The sequence below is a fragment of the Mycetomoellerius zeteki genome, unplaced genomic scaffold, assembly GCF_001594055.1.
Source record: "Mycetomoellerius zeteki isolate Tzet28-1 unplaced genomic scaffold, Tzet1.0 scaffold565, whole genome shotgun sequence".
NCBI lineage: Eukaryota > Metazoa > Arthropoda > Insecta > Hymenoptera > Formicidae > Mycetomoellerius > Mycetomoellerius zeteki.
The window spans coordinates 76,921-98,901 of NW_017257572.1; the positions used below are offsets into that span (position 1 = coordinate 76,921).

General features: G+C 35.6%; 1 protein-coding gene across 3 annotated transcripts in view; it reads left to right on the forward strand.

Moving 5' to 3' along the window:
* The window catches only part of if (integrin subunit alpha inflated), a 68,422-nt gene that overhangs the window by 845 nt on the left and 45,596 nt on the right, over positions 1-21,981 (forward strand). For all 3 annotated transcript variants that reach the window (XM_018456320.1, XM_018456321.1, XM_018456322.1), the window contains exon 2: positions 19,504-19,625. In XM_018456320.1, the coding sequence (XP_018311822.1) occupies positions 19,504-19,625 (122 nt within the window). The remainder of the gene's footprint in view (positions 1-19,503; positions 19,626-21,981) is intronic.

Sequence of the window (21,981 nt, forward strand, 5' to 3'; positions counted from 1 at the left end):
TAAATATACGATATCGTGATAAGCAAAATCTGAAAATATAAATAATAATAAAGATTAAAATTCCAATTATAAAATAGGATACTGTAGATTATTATTGCGTCACGGAGCGAATCTTTACTCGTTACTTTGGAAAAAGCGTAATTCGATGACACACGGAATATTTTGAAAAAAAGAGCACTGTTGTATCGCCATATCTCTGCTTGTACACTGTATAAACAATCATTACTAAATAATCGTTAAGTAATCATATATCTCGGAATGTCCCCCCCCCTCATTGAAATTTAAATATTCAATATTAAAATTATGCAAAACTATGCCATACGACAATACGTAAAGCGATATGGAGAAATTGACGCTATAACGCAATTGGAAAATGACTGAAGTTATAATTAGCTTTATTTTTTATTTATTTTTTGAGAGAGACACAAAATTTTCACATAAGTAAATGTTGTATAGATGGAACTGATGCAATAGAATAGAATTTTAGACGAACGCTTTCCTTAAATAGGTAAATTTTTAACTTGTTAGCCAGATGTTTGACTCATCGTTTGATTACATATACGATTGACTCACTCGTGAAATAGGAAATGTTGGACGTTTTAAATTATCATGTGACTCGCGTCTTGAATTTTACCTGCAGCATTACGTTGATAAAAATTATTTGCGGTCTTATCGTTTCCAAAAATTTACGCTTCTCGTAAATAACGTCATAAAACTAATCGTTCGGACAAATGTGCCATTACATCAACGATTTCTTCCAATATTTCCCAGATACTAAAAATTTTGGTTTTATGTACACATGCGGCACTGATAATTTATATTTATACAATATTTGGATAACTAATGAAACTACCAGTGGCGTAATGCACGCGCACATAATTTTTAACATCTGGATAACATGACGAAATCATCGATATAATGCTGCACTGTTTTGATAATTAGTTTTGTGACTAAACATTCCTTGCGAAATGCGTATATCTTTTGGGAAAGTTAAAATGTTACCATAAATGATTTTATCAACGTGACGATATAAAATTCAAGATGAGTCGCTCAGTTAATTTCAAACATACAATATTTCCTATTAGTTTCGTGATTATTATACATATTTACTTGCGAATAAAAGATATTGAAATTTTTTCGGGTTACTTTAACGAGAGTCTTACGATAGTAGCGTTTCGATGCTTTTACATTTCTTGTTATGAAATAAATGTCGTCAGTCGTGTGCATTGCAAGTCAGAACGGCGCTCTGACCTCCCGTTCAAGATATCACCCGGCAGAATGAGGATTTCCATCTCGTGTTTCATCTTGAGCTTTAATAACCTGCGATAATCCTTCGTCCATCGTCGATAAGTACGCTCCGGGGGCGTTTGCACTGTTTGCAGGGACGGTTGCAACCCCTGGAGACACGCTACGATTCTCTTCTCGTCGCAATCTGGTGCGCGAACGGTGAACCGTGAACCGTAAACGGTGAACGTGCTCGTTCTCGAATTTCGTGACTCACGCTCGCGACGGGCCACGAATAAACGTTTCTGCTCCGGCTCCCGCACGTCGTCAGTCGGCGACGATTATAAATAATATCGGCGAAATGGGGAAACGCGGCTAATAGCGCCGCCCGCATCGTTATATTCACGGGAAAATCGACGTCAGTGCCAATGGCGACACAATGGAACGTTGCATCCCCGAGACCGGCTTGCGGCTGTTTGCGACCGATTAGCGATCAACCGTGAAATGGGCACGCTTATATTCCCACAGCATATCCCTAGTGATAGAAAAAAATTTCCAAATCTAACGCTATTAATCCAGAAATGAGAGAATCCATTAAACCTAATTTTTCTTTTATAATAATAATTATCTGGGTTATTTTTTGTAAATGAAATAATTAACTACGTATTGTATGTTATTAATTGTTTTACAATTTATCAGTATTTGAAATTATAGGTTTATACTTAATATTTTCTAAAAAAAGAAAATAAAGAGAAAATACGGGTACGGATTTTCAATCACTATAAAAAATTAACAATGATCTTTATCTTTCTGCTGCTGAGGTATAAAAATCATTCTAAAGCGTACGTATTATACAATTGTTCGAAATAGATTCCGATTGGAATCTATTGTTCAGTTATAATTCTTTAGATTTCTATATAGTATTTTTAGGGAAAAAAAAACGAGATAATTTCGATCGAAAATCAAAATTCATTCCAAACAGTTCTATGATATGTGTTCAGGTAAGATTGCCATATCTGAATCACAAGAAAAGAATGCATATGTATACTTATGTATATTTTTTAAAAAAACATGATGATCCAGGGATGAAAGGAGGGAATATAATTTTTTTATGCATTATATGTAGGTATTTAATAAAATTTCTGGACTATAATTTATATTTTTATTGACAATTCTCATTAATAGATAATTTTATAAATATAAAATTTTAGTTAATAACCAGAAGTTTTACGACTCAAAAAAAATACATGTACTCTTAAAAGAATAACCGTGTATATCCAGGTTTTAGATTATATTCCCTGATTAAAAACTCAGCTAGTATATTTTATTCAGTCTACTTCCGCTGCAGTAATCTTACTCATTCTTACGCAGATATACCTAAAGAATCGTTACTGTTTCTGAGGGGGATAAGGAAAGTATTTATATCAAAATGTTACTTAACAAATGATGAAACGATGACAGCGCGTCACGTTTGCAACAAGGAGGGGAAACGTTGGCGCGAGGAAAGCCGCGCAGGAAGTCCGGATTACATACGAGACCTGGGAGATTTCTCTCGTAGGCGCTTATATTTAGGCCAGCTTGGTGCGAGCTTTATGAGCGTTCGCGTTCGCGCGCTCGTTAATTCCACCGTTCACAGGGATTAAAGCGCCCAATTACCATCAATTCCCGGAATAGAACATGTGACCCGCGCGGCGTTTGTTTTGTATGCCCACCTCTCTCGATCGTTCGGCGCGATCGATTTCCGTCGCGCACGGTCACCCGATATCGCGAGTTTTTAACTCGAGATCTAAAATTACGGACGCGTCTCTCTTGTATACACTTTGCAGAAACGGAGCGCGAGTGAGCCACATAATTGGATCGAGACGAATTTGAATCTTATTCCCGTTTATCCATTCGCATCGTTCGTACAGAAGAAAATCATGGATTCTTCTCTTTCTTCTCACGTTTTTTCGTAAAGTCTAGAAACTAGACGCTTGGGAGACTGAAAAAAATAAAATTTAATAAATAAATTTTAATAAATATTTATTTAAATAGTATCTACTAACTATTTAACATTTACTAAATATAAACATATTAATTTATACATATTTGGCACAAGAACCGTATATTTAACGATTTATTTTTTATTGAGTAAGCATTTATTTATTATGAATAACTGTTTAGTCAGTACTATTAAAAAAATATGTATTAAGATTTAAAATTTTTCTTCAATATAGTACCTAGAAACATTTTACACTTCAGGACATACATTGAGGAAAATTTATGGTTGAAAATTAACGAACTAGAAGATTCTGATTACGTCAATCAGAATTCTGGCATCTCAACTAGAATTATTATACATTAGATTCAACTAGAAAATTCTGATTTGTCTATTTTTAGCCAGAATTCCCATTAATGCAATCAGATTCTTTTCCTAGTGCACTAATTATTTCTTAGCAATAATGAGACTTTTAATATTGGCTGCTCAGTTATATAATTTTTTAACTGAAATAAATAATATAAAATAATTAGTATACTCTAATGTATAATACAATATGTTTTCAAATACTGGTCTTCCCTACGTGAATCTAGGACCGCGGTTCGATTTATGTTTACAACGCTCGTTATTTGTTCTTGTTTAACATTTAATAAACAACAAAGATTGTTTGAAATGATTTATTAAGTATCGTGAGTGTGAATCGGACTGCGGCCTAGGTGTGACGAGCTGATGAAGTAAGATCGATTCGTCTATGAGACACTTTACGATGCAGAACGTCTCTCAGGTCACCGATGCGACTGCGTGTAGGCTGTTCGTCACCCGTGCCGCTCCGATTAATATCTTTGTAATCTGCGCGTTCGATCTATTACGATCCCCTACGTGACGTCTTTTCCATGGGTTTTCTCAATGACTTGACCGCGGACCCGAACGAACGTGTTTCGCTTCAACAATATCCGGACGAATTTTAAAATTTGTTGCTTCCTTCAATCGCCGATGTTAGCGACGATATCTGAGAGGTACGTGATATACGGGCGAAGAAGTAAGCGCGAACTCTGAGGGAATCTTGTTTCGGAGGGGGGAGAACTGAATTGAGATCCCCGGCCTCCCGTTGCGGTCTCATGCATATGATTGAGAGCAGCGTGCATCTCGCATCCGATGCCAGCTAATATCTACGAGCGCTCTAAAGTACGCACAATGTGCCATTACCACCGGCGACGGTAATCTCTTCCATATATCTATCCGGGTCGTACATATATTCATGTATAATCCCGGTCTCGTTTACCATACCATTCATAAAAAAAATGTAATGCGATTACAATCGCGCTCGCCGCGCGTATAGTGCGAACATACAGCGCGGCGCTGCTGTGTAAATCTTGCAGGAAATTGAAACTCCGATACAAACACCGTGTGCGATCTGCGTAAAAATCAGCTAATCCCTTTTATCACAATCAGTTGAGCGTATAATAATTTTATACGCGCTCGTTAATTCTTCACGCTCTTCGGAGATGAAGGAAGCTCTCGAAATCGTTTGTTGATTTATCGGCGCTTAAATTTAATATGCTTGCGCAATTTTGCTCAGGGCATGATGCATTTCGAAGACAATCACGAGGAAGCCCACCGAGAGTAAGGTGTATAAATGTCAGCGTGTAGCAGAACACGTATTGCGTGATTCATTGCGCGATCGCATCGACGATCGTGTCTTTAAGAGGCGAATTCAGTCACGATCGCGTGTAAAGAGGAACAAATGGGAAGATCGAGTCACGCTCGACGTCTCCCGGGCGTATCGATGACTCGTCTATTTCCCGAATTTGCCGATCGTATACGCGGAAACCTGCCGAGTCGTGTACTAAATATAGAAATTATTTCACGACGCGAAGTCACGGTGGAGCGAATGTCGATAAGCGAGAGTCGTCGTGAGTGTTCAAGGCAAAATGTCAGGAATGGCGATATCGGCCGCCGTTTCCAGCATCGCTTATTACCAATCAAATTAACGCCTCGGGTAGAAGGTTACTCCAATTATTATTATTATACAACAAGGTTGCATGATTGTTATAAATTAATTGTATATGATTAACTCACAAGTAGGTCTAATCAATTGCATTTCCTGAGTAAACTTGCGTAAAATGTGTATACTTGTTTAGAATTTGATAAGAATTCAAATGAAAAATAACATTTTAATAAATTAATAAAACAGATTGTTATTTACAGAACGAAAAATATATTGCGATGCTTTTAGAGAATACAAGATAATTGTTTATTTAACTGATGCATTAAAAGACAACTGCCAGTAAAAGACAATTTTCGTAGGCGAACACAAGAATCAAAATTATTAACCTCGTATACGCGATAAGCAATGAAAACAGCAAATAAAATATGTTGGCCTTTTTAAATACTTAAATTACTTTTTCCCGCAGACTTCGAGAGAAACTCTCTCTCTCTTTTAGTTTTACATATACACTTTTTAAATATTATGATTTTTAAGGATATATTATGCAACATAAACGAAGTTAACAATTGATCTCCAAGAACTTAAAGAAGAACACGTTAGTGTTCAAACGAAATGCTTTGTTCACTGCTATTCTTGAAATATCTCGATATGTGATCGCCGATCGACCTTACTGCTAAAGGCATCGCAAGTGCATATCAGCGATGACGTTGAAATGTAAATGATTTCATGACAACCTCTCGCGTGAGCAAAGTAAACATGCCGATAATCGCTATTCAGAACGACATAACGGAATTAATGCTACCCGATGCCATTGTTCGGTTTGATGATTGAAATCGCTAATTGACACACGTCAAAACATATAACGAAGATATTGCTGGACCATTTCTTTGGAGAGAGAAATTGACTTTCCTTTGTAAGCTTTTATCATGCAAAACGTTTCGCACTGATATTCCGGGAAGCACAGTCTTCTTATCATTGGCCGCTTCCACGTGATAAGCACACAGCATGGTTAATGGCGAATCGCAGCAAGCTTTATTTCAGCGTAAGATGATGTTGAATTATGTATAAGAATGTTAGATATTGTCAAAATCGAAAGTACATTAGATATTATGATATTAAAGAGGAAATATTAGAGAGAGAGAGAGAGAGAGAGAGAGAGAGAGAGAGAGAGAGAGAACATTTTTCCTAATGACCTCTGAGAGAAGATAGTCAATGAGATATATCGCCACATTGATAGAATAATTAATGCAAGTACAAAATTAGCATTGGAATTGCAGTGTTTGAATTTTGAAAATTCATGAGGATGTATTCAGCAGAAAAAGCAACTTTGCAACTATTGTAAAATTCTTTAACATGATTGGTCTTGCCCTTAGTTTCTCACTAGATTTAAATATATAAATTAATTATGTTAAAGAATTTTACAACAGTACAAAACTGCTTTTTCTACTAAATTCAGTTATTGTTTTAAAGAATACGTATAATTGTATACGTATAATTGTATACATAATTGAAAAAATATTTGGAAAGAAAATTGAATTATGTATATTTACTATTCTAATTAAAACGTTTCAGTTCATGAATTTAAAAAACGCTCTACTAAAAAGTTACTAATTTTGAGATGACTTTGAGATCACTTTTATCAACGCAGTGATATACACATGAGTATTGTCTTTCATATTATTACATATAATTTTCTACGATTGCAATAACAGCAATCAACGTTCTCCTTTCTCAATGTTGACTTCCAATCCCTCGTATGCACGTCACAGGCCGGTTCATTCAACGCGCGTTGTTCGCGCATGGCGTTACGTTCGTTCGCATAAAAAGTGCGGTGCTTACGACGCGTGTCGAGACAGAGGAGGAAATGAGGATTCAATTTCCTCGTCGCTTCCGGCTTGGAGAAATGAAAGTAGAGACCAATCGAACTGAGCGTCGCACGATCGTCATGTTTTTTCACATTCTTTTCGATTAATTTATTCGCGTTATATCTTATCAAATGCACGATTATACACTGTACACTTGTAGCTATAACTCGCCGCGAAAGTTTGCTGTTTGTGGCACAACGAAGTACTGTGATGCACGTGATTGTGCAAACATCTTTGGTTGTTGAGTCGCGTAAATGGAGATTTTAAGGCGGCGGTTTACAGAACGATCGTCGATCTCACTATCTCTGGATGAATTATGGAACGCGCGAATTATCGTTATCGTAAAAACGCAAAACGACGAAAGTGCATAAAAAAAACAGCAATATTACGTAAAGTGTTGTCGGCTTTCCGCACTGAAAAGAGTCTGAAAATAATATTAAGCTAAATGTTAAATAAAATAATTTTAATTAAATGTTCGGTTGATAAAATAATATTACTTTTCTCTAAATATTTAATAATTATTTATTTTACTTATTGTGTTTTAATAATTATTACTAGATAGTTTTATATTATTATGTTTGGTAATACTTACTAAATATTTAGAAAAATAATATTATTTTTAGTTATATGAACCGAATATTTGATTGAAATGATTTCACTCAACATTTGGTAGTTATCAGATTTTTTTCAGTGCAACATTAAATTAATTTATACGTTGTTAACTATATAGATTCTCGAAGAAGTAATATTAGGATGGTAGTCATATAACGTATATATATATTTTTTTTTTTATTATTTTAGTCACATAACGTTTTGTTGATGGCAAATGTTTCGCGTATTGCATATCCCTATCATTTTTATCATAAAAAATTTAAATATTATATATATAACATAGGAAAAACAGATTATATATTTTAATTTTTACCGTCGTTCATCGTTTTTTCTTATTCATCATCTATACGGTTCACCTTGTTTTATCCGACGCCTATCAACGCGTACCTACCACACCTTAGAACTGATTATTAATCTGCAATAAACGTCAAACATCGATATAGATGCAAATTGACGATGGATGAGAATGATCGTTCTTCAATATCCCATAATGGCTATCAAAAAACTTTGAAAATATAAATTTTATATCAACATTTTCTTTATCACTTGTTTTAATTCCATTAGAAAAGTAAACAAAATTGTTCGGGAAATGATTTTCATGAGAGCTTTTATAATCTCGATAACTATTGTTGCTTGCGGTCGTCTCATTCCTTCGAGAACTACAATATTACAATGAAAGGCGAGGATTCGCACGATGCGGCCGCGAGTTCGTTCAATTCTTTTTTATCTCTAAAAATTGGGACGGGCGGAGAGCGTGCGGACTCAAGAACGTAAAGGAAAGAGAGAGACCAAGGAGAGGAAAAGAAGCAGAAGATAATGATGATCGCGTGAGGCACGTGCCCAAAGCTCAGACCATGTCATTATGCAGACGAGAGCCGGCAGCCTCGAGGCCTGTTACCTTTACCTACCTGCACGCGCGCAACGTACGCATGCATGCGTACGGGATACGGTTATATCGCGATGGCACGCGAGGATCATTTCGCCGTAACGCATTAAATTAAATTCGTAACCCCTCGACTTGAATATAGTTTCACGGATAGTATGGGGTGTCTTTCGTAAGGCGATATCTGGTCGTTGGTGGTAGGTAATTCCAATTGGATGGTCGGTACGATATGTCGGTGTTACGTTACGCTAAGAGAGAGTGATTCATGATTCAGTCGCAAATCACAAGAATGACTACACTTGCGAATGTGTCACGTATAATAACTCACGATTAACGTAATGGATATGTGATTATGCGACATGAGTATGCAATCTTTCTCACTCAAAATGATGTAGTTTACGAGGTAATCTTCAAACGATCGTAAACATCAAATCTCTCATTATCCGAAAGAGATAAAGTTATTGCACACAAATAGGGGGAACGATATTTTAATTTTAAGTAAATCACTTTGCTCTTCGTCTTGTATATCGAAGTATTCATTTAATTAACATACGTTACGGTAGTAGGAAACTTTGAGAAAGTACTGCGAAGAAATGTTTTCATGTTTTCTTTTTTTTTTTCTACGTTTGAGATGAAGAAATATGTTATTATTAAAATTCCCATTTCCATTTTCTAACAAATACAAGAATTAAAATAGTCAAACTTTCCGATCGAATGTCAATTACATCTTCAAAAGTATAAATTTAATATGAATTCTCAAAATTAAAAACAACAATATGAATAAAATAAGGCAAATGAGAGTATCTACAGCGCGATTTACAATATGTAAGTTATAGTGTAAAGAATTTTTACTAGTTTATTGAAAATTCATGATGTCAGTGATGATTGAATGTTTAAATTCTTTTTGGAGTCCTTCTCAACAATCAAATACAAAATTCCCAAAATTTATTTTCAGTCCTTTAGAGCTGAGTCACTAATCAAGTTGCCAAATCCGATTGTGAAATCTATTAAATATATATTAAATATTACAACCAATGATTAAATTACTTTAAGTAATTTCGTTAATTACATCCTGCAGCAATTAACTAGAATGCAAATTCTCCGTGTAACAATAGTATGAAACAACGAATATTTAATATTTCCAAAAACGAAAAATATGTCGTTTCTTTTAAAAACTTTATATAACCATCGGTAGTTTTCTTCTCAAGAGGATAAATGCGGACACACATTACACAGCAGACGCGGTCAGTTCTGCTCGCCATATGGTCATGGTACATCAACGTGTCACTCCCTCAAAACAGCCGAAACTGCATTGTTCCTTGTAACTGCATTTGACATATGTTTCCTCTTCCACCGAAGTTCATGAAGGAAATTCGTCGCGGTCTAGTCGACGGAAAAACAATTTAGGTACAAGTCTCATTTCAAAGGAAGATTTATAGTTCTTTTGACAACTTTCTTATCTTTTGGAGCTTAATTTTCATTCGAAAAGTACCATATAGTTTAAATAGGTAGTATTTTTTATAAAATTTTTCAATTAAGGTTGTAAAATCTTTTTGATACTTCTTGATACTGCTAGAAATTTATTCTTCAATTATTTTATCTAATTGATTGATGAAAACAATCAATACAAAAATTAATAATTTATCGATATTTGATACTGATTGCGTAAATGTCATATTATAATTCTCGACTAATTATTCTTCTGAAAGATTAATTTACATGCGATTTGTATTCCGTCGACTGAGCACTCGACAAACCAGATAAACGACCTGGCAATCTCGGTAACATGGTGTAGTTACATAACCGCAATTGTATTAACAGTAGTGTCGCTTCGGTTAGAAATAGGTCAGTGTATCGCGACCTGAGAAACGATGATCAACTACGTGCTAATGAATGAGATTAAAGCTTGATCTTAATTCTCCTCAGTCGTTTTGTAATTGATCCGCCGATCACAAAATGTGATCTGACAAAGTTATCTGATTTGTTTTTTAATCGTCTGATATTTTGCGTATTAAGTAATAAGACTCTTAAATGTGATTCGTAAATATTGCATGGCGGAATTTGAAACACGAATCTTGATAACATTGGAAAATGAGTGAGCACAGCTGCTCGATAATGAGAATGCAAGACACGAATTGGCATTTTGTACATGCTCAAGTGTGACTAAACAAGGAACCTTTCTTATATTTCACAAGATTTGCCATTTGCACGGTCGGTTTATGGCCATCGTTGCTTTTGTTATCTGAAAAAAACAAAAAATTCGGCAATCGAATACTGCTTTAGTATCAATTAACCCTTTTATTCTCAAATTGTTTAATAATTACAAAAAAATTTGTTTATATTTTTGTGCATATTACGTGATAATTAAGCAATTCATAAAAACATTCTGACATTTTGAAAATATTCAAGGACTTTTACGTATTATTTTTACATATTATTTTTATTGCAACTATATATAGTAATTTGTATTATAAAGTTATCATACATAACGAAAACCTTTTTTTCTTTTGTGTGATAAAACTCGTCTAAAATATTTCAAAAGAAAGTCTTTACAGTTATCTAATAAGATTATAAAGAATTAATACATATTCACAAATATTTTCATATAGGAAGAATATGTGTATATTAGTTCAGTACAGATATATGTATATGTTTTTATATAAGAACTAAAATATGTATATTCATAGATATGAGAATATATATGAATGTATATTAGTTTCTTATATTAGTTTCTTAAATTGCAATAATATTTTATTTTATGATTCGTAATACGTAGTCATATGACTACAGTATGGGAATGCAAGAGTTAAACAGAGTAAATGGACGAATTATATTTAATTCATTGAGCACTTGATACAAGAGTTGCTTTAAGTGACGATAAATGCAAATTACGGACATTTACTCTGCGCGATAATAGTTCGTAATCAAGATTGATCTGACTTTGTTGTCGTGAGAAAAAACATATGGACTTTTCTGTTCTGTTCGGTGTGAGAGAGAGAGAGAGCGTGATATTGTTTAACTTTATTTAATGATATTTTAAATTTGAAAGAGAAATATCTTTATCAAACGAGTTGAAATGACAAAAAAATTAATAATTATTATATTCGAGATTACAGAAATAAGAGGTCTTATAATTTTTGGTTGTACATTTTATATAGACAATTTTGCACCGTAAAACGAGCGTGTCTTAAAAGAATGTCTTACAGGCGTTTATTTACGAACAAGATACATAGCAAGCAAATTTTTTTTCCTTTAAAGGAAGGCACGTAGACGAGATAAAACATGATGTTTATCGTGAGACTAAAGTGACAAATTCGCGACGCCGAGAGCGAAACCGTCACGATCGGCCGTGATCGTAGATTACATTACCGCGGAATTGCGGTACCATTACGCGGCTCACGCACACACGCGATTTCGCTTTGAATGATGATTACAGGTTTGCCCACAGCGAGGACCGAATGGTGTTAGTGAGGAGGTGCTCCTTATAAAGTAGCGCCGGCTCGACATCGATATATACGCCTCCGTTCGCGTTACGTCATCGACTGATCGTGCGTATCCTCAACGCACGTTACGTACGACGTCTTTAAAGACCTTTACGCAATCGAGATTCAAAGAATTTTTCTCAAATACAGAAATAAATTTATAATTAAGATTTTTTTATTTTATCACGATGTATCTCGTATTTATCAATTTTCTTCCGAAATAATATCTTTAAGTATCTATTACATTTTTTCAAATTCTAGCCATATCTCTTTTGATTTAACCAATGTAAAATTTAACTTATAAATGTTATTTCGAGAATTCAATAAGTTATTGACGCAGATTTGTAGCTTAAACTCGTTTAATGAAGTGGAAAATTATAATGAGCAGAAGATAGAGATCTAAAAAATATTTCAGAAAAGCTTAATTAAACATACACATGATTAACAAATACTCGCAACGTAGGAATGCGTATTGCGCAGAGCAGAGTGAAATTTCACGCTGATCGGATACTGCGAGCTATGCTGATTTTTATTGTCCTCAGCAATAACATGGCGCGCTGCATGTGCATATCGTACGAAAGGCGTATTCCGCCTGGTTTAAATTTCCTAGCACGCTCTGGCTCATTAACATATACTTTGTCGGAGAAGCTAAACCGCGCGCGGGTTCGCTGAACCCCATGCTTTAATCGGCTTTAATCCGAAAGTCAGATTTTCGATGCTAAAATAAAATACAAAAAAGAACAAAAGAAGAAGAAATTAAAATAATTAAATAAAAATTGAAACGATAATTTAATTTTTTTTCTTTGCTTGCCATCGTGATTTTTTAATTTTATGATTGGTTGTATTTTAAATGATTGTTTCCAATTTTAGTTAGCTTTATGGTAACAGACTTTCTTCGAACATGTTTTTTGTTACCATCAAGTTACGTTTCTATCAATCGTATACTACAGAAATTTAAAATTATCATTCTGTTCATGACAGTGTAGCTCATTTCAGTACCCCTTCGTTTCCGTTTCTCATACGACTTGCTTGGCACTTGTTAGTGATTCGATTCGCTCACAGGAAGAGATATTATGTACTTGATGTCGGCAATGTTTTAATTCCTTCCTATGATCTTCTCATCAGTTCTATTCGCGGCTTTTAAAAAAATATGTAATTATTACAATTAATGAATTCTTTAAATTTATATGAAATATAATAAAATTTTAACATATGTGTAGGAGAGAAATTAATACTGAAAAATGTTAATGATTCCGATAATCATAATCTGCATATCATAATCTGTTTTATGGAAACGAGCTGTGTGTATATTTTTTAGTGATGTTTAAGATACGCTTTCTTTTGTGGAGAGAGCAAAGGATCTTAAGTGTTGCGTGATTTCCGGCTCAAAACCCGAGGTTGCATTACAATCGTCATTCTTTATGCCTGTACACGAGTCTCCATTTGGTTGTAATAGTTGTAACGGAAGTTAAAGCCAGTCAAACGCACGTTCGGTGCGACGTAATATACTATGTAATAGCACGTGGCCACATGAAAAAAACGTTGTTTCATTCAAATCAGTATTGACAGAATGAACAGAAAGAACAGTTTTAACTATTTAAAGAAAAAGCGATTGTTACATAAATCAATTATACTATTTATTAATCAGTTTATATCATTAATTTGATTATTTACGTTATTTATGCAACAATAAATTAAGTCAATCTTTCTGAAATTTCTGTCAATTGTACGCTGATTTATCTACAAATTATAAATAATTCATTTATCACTCGTATATGTCTCTCTGTACGCATTTCTATAAATAATTCATCTGTCATCGCGGTACGTAGAAAAACATTTTTGCGCGTGAAAAGAAATTTATGCGGGTAAAGGGTTAAGAAGATTCACGCGAGACGTACACAGATCTACGAGCTTTCGGAAAAGATAACTGTCTCTAGCGAACAATAACGTTACGAACAGAGCGACATGACGATACCGATCTTCGGTGGTGTATCGGTACTTTTAAAACGCACGACGTACGTGCATGCGTGTATTCGTCCTCTCGTGGAGAACACAAAGCCAGAGAAGGAGAGAAAGAGAGAAAGATACTCTCTACGGCCTACGGAGATCAAAGCGCGAGATCTCACGTGAAAGCCATGGAAGGGACGGCGACATTGAGCAATTCGCCAAGTACGGCGCGCCACGTCGGATGGAGCCGTCCCGATTTTGCCAAATACGGAATTACGAATGCGCACGTACGCGCGCGTGTCCTGGCCGTTGTAATATAAGTCAATACAACACGCGCGACGCTGCGATTGTGCGGAGTGCGGACAAGGATCGCCGATATTCAACCGCCGCGAGGCTCGAGTTACACCTGACAACAACGACGACTAAGTCACTCTCTAATTCATGCGCGAATGGACGAGAGCTTAAAGGAACCGCCATGCGCGGCCTATGCAGATTTCGATGTTCGCCAGGAAGCTTATGCAAAGTAGCCGATGCAACATGTAGCACGTGCTGCGTCTCGGAAAACATTGCGCACGATACGGAGAGTATCGAGTTGACTCATGGTACGATTTTTTATTTGATCTGTTTGCGCGATTGTGCATTTGACGTCAACTAAAACGTAACGGGCTACATAAGAAAGAAATAATAACTTAATATATAACGATTCTTAAACTTCAATTACACATCTGTATTAATAGTCAGTTAATACTTCCGCGAAACAACAGTTGTTATAATGGATCGTAAATAGAATTTGCATACGAAGTGCGCAGATATTTCTAGAGTTGTTGTCATCGCATCGATCACTCAGGAAACTAAAACTGCGCTGAAGACAGCGTTTTGTACTCTCGCACGATCGATTTTATTAAATAGCTCGCTCGTATAAGCTTGAATAGACGTTCGCCGTTTTACGGCCGAGGCCTTGAAAATCGCCAACTCGTCGAATTCTTGCCGCTAAAAAATATTTGCGTGACGATAAACACTGAGAGACCGCAGGTGCATATAACGAGTCGGTTGCAGCTGCGAGACTATTTTCGACGCTGGTGATCTCGCATGGGTTGATCGTAAAAGCTATAGTCTTACCATATTAGATTTTACCGTAATAATATAGCCACATTTTTTATAAACGATGCATTATCAAATTTAATCATCATAAGTATGTTATTAGATTCATTTCATTCTATTTTCCTTCGATTCTTAATAACATTTCCTTGTCAAAAAAAAATATCTTTCAAGAAAAAATAAAGTAGTTTCTGAGAAGTTTAAAATAGGTTGCATCAAGTCCATAGAGCGAACCATACATATATTAGCATATTTCCGTGCACGAAAAAGACTGCTAGATAAAAGACTGACATCAAAATGACATTAAGAGCCAATGGGTTCTGGGACTTTCTCTTCGACAGTCAGGTTGTTCGTGTAACCTGATTCGGACGACAGCTGTCATCTCGAACGCCCACTGATCGCACCTATTCGCACGATTCGCTTAACTCGAAGCCCACATACATAGGTACTCCATCGATATTCCCGAATAGCGCTCGCGAGAATCCCCGGCGACGCCAGCCAACGACTACGTATCACTACGTATCCTGCGGGACCGGTTCGCCCCTGCATTCCCGTTCACATGCATGCGTCACATATTGGTGGCCGTAGTTCCTCACGAATGCAAAAAAGTAGAGTGTAGGCGAGAGCTTGAAACCTCGTCAGGTTCAGCCCACGTTGTTCGTCGTTGAAGTAGCGCGAGCCTCCATCCATCGCGCGTCAAAGTTTTTTGTTTAAATGCGTACTGAGTTTCACTCTCTGAATTTTGTGATAATGACATTACAATAATGATGATGCATTATGTTAATCTGAGAAAGAGAATATCACTGTAAATATAAGTAAATTTTATTTAAATTACTGACTGATTATGTAAAAAGTTTTACAATAGTAATTCAACTTGATAAATATATAGAAAATGATAATCGCATTACGCGATCGAATGAATAGATAAAGTTGAGAGTTATCTTTTAGTAATGACGTTTTAAGCACCTGTATTTGTATGTTTTTAATTTATGGTGTTTAAAAAAATTGCCTGTGCGCGCGCGCGCCAGACAATCTGTGATGTTCTTCTTCTAGCAATTATGGCACTCTTTTTGTTCTTGCACAATGTATTATAGAAACGAGTTTTGTGGTCATTTCATTTCTTCGCGCACGGTCATTATTTACCGCCTCTAATTATTACTTCAATCTTACTTTGACCGCAAACTCATTCAATTTAACGTTTGTATTATCTCGGCTACGTCTCGCGAAGGAGAACCCATTTCGATTATTTCGTTTATTAATTATGATGACACACGTGTTACGATAATTATGGTAGGAACTGCCTTTTATCTTTGATTCTTAAGTGAATCTGTCAATCTAAAAATTTTTTATGTAGCCGTTTGTAAATTCCGCTAGCTTACCGTTATCGATATTGTGGCATGCAACTTCGACAGCACGTCAAGCATACGCTTATGAATCGCTTACATAAGCGACATAATTGGCTCTTCTCTTTCCACATGTATGTGTGGCGCTTACCTACGCACACTGCACCAATCATGCAACCCAGAAGCCGATGTATGCCAAGGTTGCTACATAGGCAATGATATTTCCATGTGGTTTTATGATGGAGACCTACAATACTGGAATCTGTTTCGCACCGAGATTTCCGTCGATAATAAATAATAATACACTTGAATAATTGCGTATGCAACACCCGAGTAACTTGGAAGATCTTATTATACAAACATTAAGTTGTGATATAGCTTAAACGTCGTTTAAATTATGATTGATCATCAAAGCTTATTCAAGTGCGGCCATAGGTCGAGCCTTAATAACACTAATTGCGCGCGATATAGGATGGTGTAATCATTACCGATTGAATTTCCCGAGGCAGATTAGAATGATTAGACGAAGAACAATGGCCGAAGTTATCGGTTATCGTTTATTAAGCACGTCTCGATGTTAATAGGCTTTAAATTAGCAGCGTTACCCAAAACTGGGTCAGTGGATCAGAGTTAAATTGTGCGAGCAGATAATTATCCATTCGACTCTTTTGAAGACGATTGCTTCGTCATCGTTCTATGATTTGAAGAATATATTACACGCCATTCTAATGGTGTAATCTCTCTTGAATTCAATTTGATTAATTATTCACGTATAATTTATAATATATATACATGCAATTACTCGTATATTTAATCTTAATGCGCAACATAAAGAATAAATATAATATAAATTAATGTAGATTTAGAAATAGGTTTAGCAATATTTAGTCTGTAGAATTTTATTTAGATACTAAGTAAATGGTATAGATGGATGTGTGTCGGTTAAGAGATTTTTATCAAACTAAATCCCTTTTTGATATTATTATAAAATTAAAATATATAAATTTTCTTTAGTTTGATTAATTTTACTAAAGTGCATGGTAAAAATCTTTAAAATATCGTATTGTACCACAACTATTATATTTTCGGGGTAAATTTTAACAAAATTTTCTCCGTGTACTTGCAACATAATGTTACGATCTCAGAAAGTTAACACAAAGTATGTCACTGTGATCTCGTCATATCGCATAGGTATATATCGACGAGATAATTTCCGTCTGGAGGAAAGAAAGCTTTTATCCTTTTCCCTGTCGAGCTGATATTCCGGAATCAGCTAACGATGCTAGATGATAGAAGCCACATCATTTGTCACATCATTTGTCATGAAGTAAACATAGCAATATCCGGAAAAGGTTTTCGCATTTGAATTATTTGTTAGGAAGGCTTTTACGCGCGGGGAGGATTTTAACTTATCGAAAATTATCTTCGATAAGTTGCTTATTCATCCCATTCGAAACAGTTTTCCTTGGATCTTCAAGTTCTTTTCTTTGAAATAGCTCGGAAATAGCTTTGAACTCGGTCTTTAGATAATAGCAAAAATCGGACTCGCAAGAACGAAGAATTATCGTTTGATGAAGGAAAAGATTAGCCGTTAGAGTAAAAATCATAGACAGACACACATTAGCCCATATGCGTAAGTTTGATATTTTCCAACGCTAGTAAAATTAATTACCTAACCGATAGGTCAGGGTAATACTGGAATGCTCTTTTTGGGATTCGTGGTCGACACACCCTGCAGAGATAATTATACGATCGATTGTCTTACGCCATCCCCCATTTTCATATTGTCTGGGTGCGCTGATAATGCCCGCGGTCACATCATGCTCCTTTATTCTCGTCTCTTTGAGCCGCGTTACACCAGATTGTGGCCCTTGAATCGGCATGGGACAATAAATTATATTATGCGGATAATAAATTAGACTTCGAAATACCTGGTTCCAATTATTCTAATATCGGGGATACCGCTGAATCCATAGGGAGAGGCGCGCTCGCGTCAAAAAAGGCGTCTTCCGTTCAATAACGGTAATGGCCAATTTGGCACGCAAAGCGGCGATCGTTAACGTATAATTGAAGGTGTCGGGGGGAGAATAACCTTCGTTATTTCGCCGCAGTTTTTTTCTCGCGTCGGCCCGCACTTAATCGCATTATTTGACGCCCAGGGCGTTGCCGTTAAGATTAATTATGCGTAATAAAAGTTGCGTTAATAAAGCCATTTTCGCGTGAAAGAGGTCTCTCAGAGTAATTATGACGCGTCGCAATGCTTTCCTCCGAAAACGACTTAGAATTATAGTGCCTGCCTGCCATTTTATAGCTACCATTCACGATTAATTTCTTATCGACATTTTATCGCCGCTTGAAAATGCATTACGATTTGTTTGAAACAACGGCGGTCATTCCAATCAATTAGATAACGTATCTTGCGAAAAGGTTACATGACAAAAGAAATTAATTCTCATTCTTGCGAGCGAATAATAAGTTGATATAGGTAATGGAAAGATAATGAAAAAAAAGAGAGAGTAAGGCAGATAAGAGAGAAGACTTAAAACGGATCGATATAACGAACGAAGCATCGAAAAGAAGCCTATTAGTGATATGAGATTGCGGGGTCAGGAATAAGTCAGATTGTAATGCTTTCTCAGTAAGAGAGGAAAGAAAATTATTGAGAAGCAAATAGTACGATCACGCGAGCGTTTTGATGACTCTTCTCGAGTAGAATATTGCCTAGTTCAGAACGCATAATTGGCAGTTCTTGACATCTCAATAGACTTTGGCAGCTGTATCTGAGATTCTGACAGCAAAAGCTGTTCATTGAATACGATTCATCGTTCATCCATTAGTCGGACCTTGCTGCTAGATCTTGCGCCATTGCTCAAAATAACCCACGACCACTGACCTCAAATCTCGGTCGCACTGCATCCGTTATGGAGAGCTGTTTAAATCGATACAAGTGATAATATCGATGAAATCAATCTTGAACGCGATTGCCTTTACAAGACAATTCGCAATTGCAAATTGTCGTCTCGAAACAAACAAGCCTATAACGAAGCCTAAATTGAAGCTGTAGCGCGATGCTTTCGTTGGTATTCGATTTCGCTGATAACGTGTTACTTATTTTTCTTTCAGGGCAATCGTGGGCGCACCAGAGGCTGAAACTACACAAATTGGCGTCTACCGAGGAGGCGCAGTCTATAAATGCGATATCGCGGCTGATGATAGATGCAATATAATCCATTTTGACGATAAAGGTAACGAGATCATAGACGTTGGTTATCTTAATTTTGACAGATGATGCGTTAATGGCGCTTCAGCTGGTTTATGGTTCGTAGAGGCCTAATTCTCGGTGATCATTAACTTTGAAACCTTTCGTCGAAGGATAAAAAATTTAATTACGTAGAATTTACTATAGATATGCGCTAACTCTTGCGTATGATAAAAACAAATAAGTTTTGTAAAGGCATCGCAATATAATATTTATAAGATTATAAATAGTCAATGGCAGTTTTTTAAATGGAAAAAGTAAAATCTTGCTTGCTGTCTTGAAATTTTCATATTCAAAGATATTACACGTCTAAGTTATTAAATGCTAAAGCGATACTAATTCACGAATGACGTACGCATCGCACGCTTTTATCAGTGATTGACAGATGTTCCCTTTGATTGAAAATAATATAGAGTTAACACACAATCATATACGTAAATATCGATCGAGTAGATGGAAATAAATTTAAGACCACGAGCTCCTTCACTGTGTCCACATTAATCTGGGACTAGTTTAGATCGCCGCGTCAACAGCGTCGGCGTTGAAACATTAACGCATTTGTGGAGTAATGTAATGACCTCGAGAGATTCCGCATGCTCGATCGTGTGTAACATAATTGGCGATCCATTGAGTAAGTAATTGAACGTCGTGAATTCGAAACCACGGACTTTTTGGTGTCGCCGACCGAAGCTCGTTGATAACGTTCCTCGGAAAATAAAAATCGATCAGTAGACGATCACCGGTCTGAAACACTTGATCATCATGCACGATCGAGAATCGGCGCGACAAGATCGGTTTTGGAAATTGTTTGCGAAGACAATCGAATGGAAACAATATGCAGGACGGATACTAATTGCAGAAAGTTCGCTATTCTGCGGTTAACTGAATGTTGTTATATAATTAGCTGTTTATCGTACTGACTAGACTTTGTCCGACGTGTAGAGATAGAAGTAGACTTAATTATCTTATTACAATGAGTCAACTACTATTGACCTATTTGCAGGACTTAATAAGTTAATATAATTTAAGTTACATAACTTAGGTTAATATAAAAATGATTTTATTTGTATCTGCTGCAAAAATCTAAAAGTGATTACCAATCCTTATTTAAATCTTTATTTAAATAATCTCATTAACATGAATTTAAAATATAGAGATATTCTATTATATTTTTAAGTCCAATTCAACATTTTTTATTAAAATGATGACATCTTAGATTTATTTAGGGCGTTGAAAAATACAAATAAGTGGTTCCCGCCTTAGATTTCGCCGGATTGTTTTGCAAAAGACAGTTGACCCACATTTTACCTTCCCTCCGACGTCGAAGCCTCCTGCGTCAACGAAGCTTCGTTATCTCGAGTAACCGGCGAACTGGTTACAGTACATGCTATTCTTAGTGCCAATACACCCACCCTGTCGTTGACCCTACCATATTTTGATGCTTAGCAATTGCCGCACGTAATGTTGAGCACTGACCATGTATGATTTATTTTGCTTAGAATTTACATTTTAATATATATATATATATATATAATGTTAAGAAATTATTATTAACGTTACTTTCGACAACTGACAATCAAATTGAAAAACAATTTTGTTATAATTAAATAAGCTAGATGTTTATAGAAAATATCTCCATATCGCTTTAGGACGAAAATATCGTTTTACTTTAAATTTTTCGTAACTTAACAGATAGGTGTTGCAGATGATCGTAAAAATGGATTTACGTCAGTCCATATAATCTACATCAGACTCGTCCAAAACTTAGCTCGCGAGTTAAGCGCTTTCTTTTTACATCGTCTCGTCGAGCGAAATAGAGAGAAAATGAAATGAATATACGCTAGACCTCTGTCCAGTGACTGGCTGTTGATAACGTCTATCTTTTTTTGATTCTATCTGTCTCGCTTAACGAGACGATGGAGAGAGAGAAGCGTTGAAGTCGCTAAGTTTTAGATAGGAAAAATGTTTGATATTTGTGACTATAATTACCTTTGTAGTAAAATAATTATGGTTAGAAATTCTATTTTTATAATTATTACTGTTATAATGTTAGTAATAATAATTATATTAAATATAATTATTATTACTAACATTATATTGTAAGAACCAAGATACGTACCGAGAGAAAATTTGTAGTTGTACCAAAAACAATATATAATTAGCACCGAAAGTGACTATAAATTATAGTCATCTTATAGTTAAATTATAATTGTTTATATTTACTTTTAAAGAGTTACATTTTTTTCTCTCGGTACGTATCTTGGTTCTTACAATAGGACATCTTAACAGGACTTTCTAAATGACCTGATTAGTTAAGCTCGAGCTTAATGTAAAGCTATTTA